General features: G+C 57.1%; 1 long non-coding RNA gene and 1 gene segment (V, D, J or C); both read right to left on the reverse strand.

Annotated features, from left to right (window-relative positions):
• Window positions 1-224: 224 nt before the first annotated feature.
• LOC122420493 lies at window positions 225-546 on the reverse strand. Its single transcript, XR_006263297.1, has 2 exons — window positions 422-546; window positions 225-312 (listed from the first exon to the last, which is right to left on the reverse strand). It is a non-coding gene; the product is annotated as an uncharacterized LOC122420493 (long non-coding RNA).
• Window positions 547-4,532: 3,986 nt separating this feature from the next.
• On the reverse strand, window positions 4,533-5,456 carry LOC122437656. The segment is given in 3 exon segments: window positions 4,533-4,640; window positions 4,979-5,289; window positions 5,388-5,456. Coding segments are annotated over 3 exon segments (465 nt in total).

A 5,456-nucleotide genomic window follows, 5' to 3' on the forward strand; every position in this document is an offset into this window, starting at 1 on the left:
CTGTGTGACTATCCAAGCTGTCATTGTAACACCCGCAGTAATAATCAGCTTCATCCTCAGCCTGGAGCCAAGTGATGGTCAGGGAGGCCAAGTTGCCAGACTAGGAGCTAGAGAATCTATCTGGGACCCCCGAGGGTCTGGTAACATCACCATAGATCAGGAGTCTGGGGGCCTTTCCTGGGAGTTGTTGGTACCAGTTCACACTATCACCCCCGATGTTGCTGCTGCTTCCAGAGCAGATGATGCTGACCCTCTGGCCCGGGGACTCGGACACGGAGGACAGCTGAGTCAGCACAGCCTGGGCCCAGGATCCTGGAAGGGGGAGAGACAGAGATGGTGACTCTGGGGTCCAGACATGAGAGCAGGGAACACGGCCCATGTGTCTTCCCAAGACCCTTCCCCTGTCCCGCCATCCAGTCACCTGTGCAGAGAGCGACCAGGGTGAGGAGCAGAGGGCACCAGGCCATGGTGGACATGGTCAGGGCGTCCTGCCTTCTGTGGCCCCACAGCTGAGCAGAGCGTCCCCACACCGCTCCTTCCCCTCTTCATGTTCTGAGAGGGGGAGGGTCCTTTCATGCAGACGATCGCATGCATCAGACTGACCCCTCGCTGGGCCCTGGGCCGGGTCTCTATGCCTGAGGGCGGCCAGAGGGTTGTCAGGGGTGGGGCTCTGTGGGGCCCAGCAGTGGGAGGTCACAGCTGGGAGCCCTGAGCAGAGGCACGAGGCCTCGTCAGGGAGCTCTGTCAGGGGGCCCATCGTGCCTCCCGCCAGCCATCTTCAGGAATGGACCCTGAGCGCCCCCCGCCCCTCGTCCAGGCCCAGACACACATCCTGTGACCTGGAGAACAGAGCCCTCAAGGACAGATCCTGCCCCTGCTCTGGGCGCTGTCCCCTCTTTAGCACCAGGCCAGGTGCCCCTTCTGTTTCCCGTGAACTCAGGGCCATCATGGGCTCCCCTCAAATCCTCAGGGCGAGTCTGTTCATGGCTTCCGTGACTGCTCAGGGGTCAGGACCGAGGGCCGTCTGAGATGCAGATTCCTCTCAGATCAGGATCAGGTCAGGGCAGTGCCGGCCCCAGAGCGGGAAGGTGGGTCTCCTTCTGTGCAGGACAGCAGGGGCCCTCCTCTGTGGGCCTTCCCCCTGGGGGGCAGAGCCCTCCTTCCTCTGTGTGTCCCCTCAGCCCTGAGGAGGAGGGGGCACTTCTCTGAGGAGGGGGTGAACGTGTGGAGAGAGGCCTGAGGTGGGACTCTGCATTGCTGAACGCCTGGATCTTCACTGTGTATGTGAGCTGAAGAGCCTCTTGATGGAAGTGAAAGAGGAGAGTGAAAAAGTTGGATTAAAACCCAACATTTAGAAAACTAAGATCATGGCATCTGGCCCCATCACTTCATGGCAAATAGATGGGGAAACAGTGGAAACAGTGACAGACTTTATTCTTTGGCTCTCCAAAATCACTGCAGACGGTGACTGCAGCCATGAAATTAAAAGACGCTGGCTCCTTGGAAGAAAAGCTATAACCAACCTAGACAGCATATTAAAAAGCAGACACACTACTTTGCCAACAAAGGTCTGTCTACTCAAAGCTATGGTTTTTCCAATAGTCATGGAAAAGTTGAGTTGGACTAAAAAGATAGCTGAGCACCAAAGAAATGATGCTTTTGAACTGTGGTGTTGGAGGAGACTTTTGAGAGTCCCTTGGACTGCAAGGAGGTCCAGCCAGTCCATCCTAAAAGAAATCAGTCCTGAATATTCATTGGAAGGACTGATGCTGAAGCTGAAACTCCAATACTTTGGCCACCTGATGTGATGAACTGACTCATTGAAAAGACCCTGGTGCTGGGAAAGGTTGAAGGCAGGAGGAGAAGGGGATGAGAGAGGATGGGATGGTTGGATTGCATCGCCGATTCAATGGGCATGAGTTTGAGTAAACTTCATGAGTTGGTGATGGACAGGGAGCCCTGGTGTGCTGCAGTCCATGGGGTCACACAGATCAGACACGACTGAGCTACTGAACTGAACAGAACTTGCTGTGTGTGAAGCTTTGCCCACACTGGACCCCGTGCCCATGTCCTGTCTTATGAACTGACGCCTCCTGGGTGTCTCTCCTGCGGGCACAGGGCACAGGCTGCAGAGAGCAGGCCTGGTGATGCTCCTGGCAGTTTTCATTGAGACTCTGAAGGGCTCTGAGCAGCGTGTGTCCCCAGGGATCCTGATACACAATAGCTCTTAGGACCAACCATCCCAAATAGCAGTTTAGAGAAGGCAGAGTTCGAAGTGATTGGTTCAAAAAGGACGGTTCACTGTAGTTTGCCCTGCACTGGCATAGGTATACATGCTGGGTGTGTGAGACTTTAAATGAGCCAGAAAGTGGTAATGGATTAGGGAAAACCTACAGTCGTTCCTTAAAAATCTGTGCATGAATTAAACTGATGGAAAATTGATGTTCTCCTTTAATTTTTCATTCACTAGGATACAGTTTAGGAAAACTAATTATCATTGTAAATCCTCTTTTCATTTTTTCTATAAATCACTTCATAGGTATCTGAGGAAATTTTGATTATTATTGAGTAAATATATTTTTACAAAGATAATTGCATTCTTAACGTTTTTGGACTTTGAGTGAGGCAGGGCTAGAACCAGCTCTTTCTGCCACATACTGCATCTCCGCTGGGGAGGGTTTGTCTCTGAGCAGCTTGTGAAAACAGGGCGGGCTGAGGTGGGAGCCATAGGTCAGCCTCAGAGCTGAGTTGAGGGAAAGTGCGTGACGGGTCAGGTCTGCTGATCTCGGACACTCAGAAGGGCCCACAGGACGATAAGCTGAGGTAAAGGAGGCCCGGTAAGGCAGCAGTGAGAGCCCTGGCCGGGAGGGGATGACCTGGGCTCACACCTGAGCGTCTGGAGACCTGAGGCTTCTCCGGTAGGAGGGCTAGAGAGGCCGCAAGTGAGGACAAGGAAGTGAGCGTCTGGTCAAGGAAGACTGGACCCCGACCCCTCCTGGTAGAGGGCCGTTGGTCTGCAGGAGGAGGGCGCTGGTGAAGGTTGGGGAGAGGAGCCCAGCACCGGAGAGGAAAGTCATGGGTCAGAGGGGTGCTCTTAGGAAAGAGCAGGGGAGCAGCAGAGGAGGCTGCGGGGAGAGGGAGCGGTGCAAGGGGTGGGCTTGGGGGCCTCCCCTCCTCTGCTCCTGGGGAAGAGGGTGGGGCCTGATGACGCCCTGAGCCCATCACCCTCCAGTTGTGGGTCCTGGGCGCCGTGTGCAGCTTCACTCCCAGCGGGAGGCCGGGGCCGGGCTCTGAGTTTGTCCCCGGAGAGGAAGCACCTGCTGTCCCGCCCAGCTCAGTCCAGTGGGCCCTGGGGCAGGGGCAGGGGACCATCCGGTGTGTTCGGGGTCGGCCGGTTCTGAGCAGCTGCACAGCGCCCCCTGGTGATGTGCTCGGGGAATGGTCATGGTGGGGAAATGGAGGATGGATGGGCTGCCTGTATTCTTCCAACCAACAGTCCATGAATCAATGGTATGTGTCCGCTGTCCACTGGCCCAGCAAAGGGGGGTCCTGACCCCACTTCTCTGTGCTGCTGACCCCCACCTGGGAGCCTGGGGCAACTCCTGTCAGCAGCTCCTTCCACCCAGGGGGACGCTGAGACTACTCCCTGCTTCCTGCTGCCCTCAGGGAGGGGCAGCCAGGCTGAGCCGGGCAGCTGTGCTGCGGTCGGTGGTCGCTCAGCACCGTGAGCTCCGTGGTCTCAGGACACCAGGGGGAGGGGCGACCGCAGTGCCCACCGCCCGCCCCCACCTCCTATTCAGCACTGTTGATGCAGCGAGGGGGCCGGCCCCACGGTCACCGTCCCTCAGGCTCCCCTGGTTTCTGCTCCCCCTCCCAAGCCAGTGCTGATGCCCGGGGGCTCCACGCTGGGAGGACCCCAGTCCTGTCCCCATATCCTGGGAGGGAACACAGTTGAGATGTGAGGGTGAGTGAGGTGGCCTCCCTGCAGGGACAGAAGGGCACTCAGGCCCGAGGTCCGGGTAGTGCCAAGGTCAGAGGAAGGGGGAGGTAGAGACTGCTGACCCAGGGGACCGGCCACTCAAGGTCAGACCCTCTGAGCTTATGACCACCTCCTCCTAATGGAAGAGAAAAGAAAAGCCAGGGAAATAACATCCTCTTGCTGAAACCCTGAAATCCGTTTGTTACTAAGTTTTGGAGCCTGTGAAGATAGATGCATATGTTTCTACAGCCTCAGATTCACTCATAGGGACCTTGACCACATTCCACGCATTGCTCCTTGTGCTCCTGGCTGTGTCACTGACAGTATTATCTCTAATTCCCTGCACAGCACGTGGCAGAGTCAGCGGGGGACAGACGAGCCTGGCTTGTCCCCCTGGTCATTCTCAGGCTGGGGTGTGGCCTAGAAGTTCAGCCCCGCCTTGGCTGCCAAGGTCTGGGATGGGGACCTGGAGAGCTGACCAGCCTGACTCCTGGCCAGGCTCAGGCTGAAGGCTGTGATGGGCTGGAGCCCCAGTGGCATCTGACCCCCAGGGTCATGGGGCCCTGCCCACTTCAGCCAGGAGGGGCAGGGAGACCAGGTCCCCGCACAGTGAAGCTGAGACCCCTGCCAGGGTGCAGTTGCTGGATTTCATCTTCCAGCCCTAGAGGTCATCAACGGTCATCACCAAAGTCAGCAAGGAGAGTCATGCTGTTTGTGCTGGGGACTCTGACTCTGAATGTTGTTGATAAAATGTGAACCTGATTCCCATCCACATCTTTATGGCCAGAGAGGTGTCCCCTTGAAGAGCTGGACACCTCAGAGGAGAGACAGGAGCAGGCACGGGGCCATGAACCGCTGGAAGGAGATGGGACCCCAGAGCCCCCTCCCCACGGGCTGCTGAGCATTTCCGCCCTCTCTCTGCCTCTCCCGCCTCAAAGCGCTGAGCCCTCTGAGCACAAGGGCAGGTTTTGTTGGTGCTTCCCCATGAGGTTGCATCACTGTGGTATTATTGTAACTACTGGTGTATAGAGCACAGTAATAGACAGCCTCGTCCTCAGGCTGGGCCCCCGTGATGGTGAGGGCAGCTTTGTTCCCAGAGATGGAGCCAGAGAAGCGATCAGGGATCCCAGAGAGGCGGCTGTTTGTATAGTAGATAAGAGTTCTGGGAGCCTGGCCTGGGGTCTGCTGGAACCAGCCGGGGTAGTTACTGGTAGTGACTGACCCAGAGGTGAGGCCACAGGTGAGGGTGACCGTCCCTCCTGGAGACACTGACACTGCTGGCTCCTGGACCACAGTCTGAGCATCTACCCCTAAGAGTGACAAGAGAGAGACAGGTGTTGTTATCAAGACAAGGGCCCTGAGACCCTGCATGGAGGTGGCCCAAGGGTGCAGAGTCTCGGCCCCTGACCTGAGCCGTAAGTGAGGAGCCCGAGCAGAAGCACCGTCCAGGCCATGGTGGGGACCCTCCCAGGACGTG

This window comes from Cervus canadensis, chromosome 1 (assembly GCF_019320065.1).
Source record: "Cervus canadensis isolate Bull #8, Minnesota chromosome 1, ASM1932006v1, whole genome shotgun sequence".
NCBI classification, from domain to species: domain Eukaryota; kingdom Metazoa; phylum Chordata; class Mammalia; order Artiodactyla; family Cervidae; genus Cervus; species Cervus canadensis.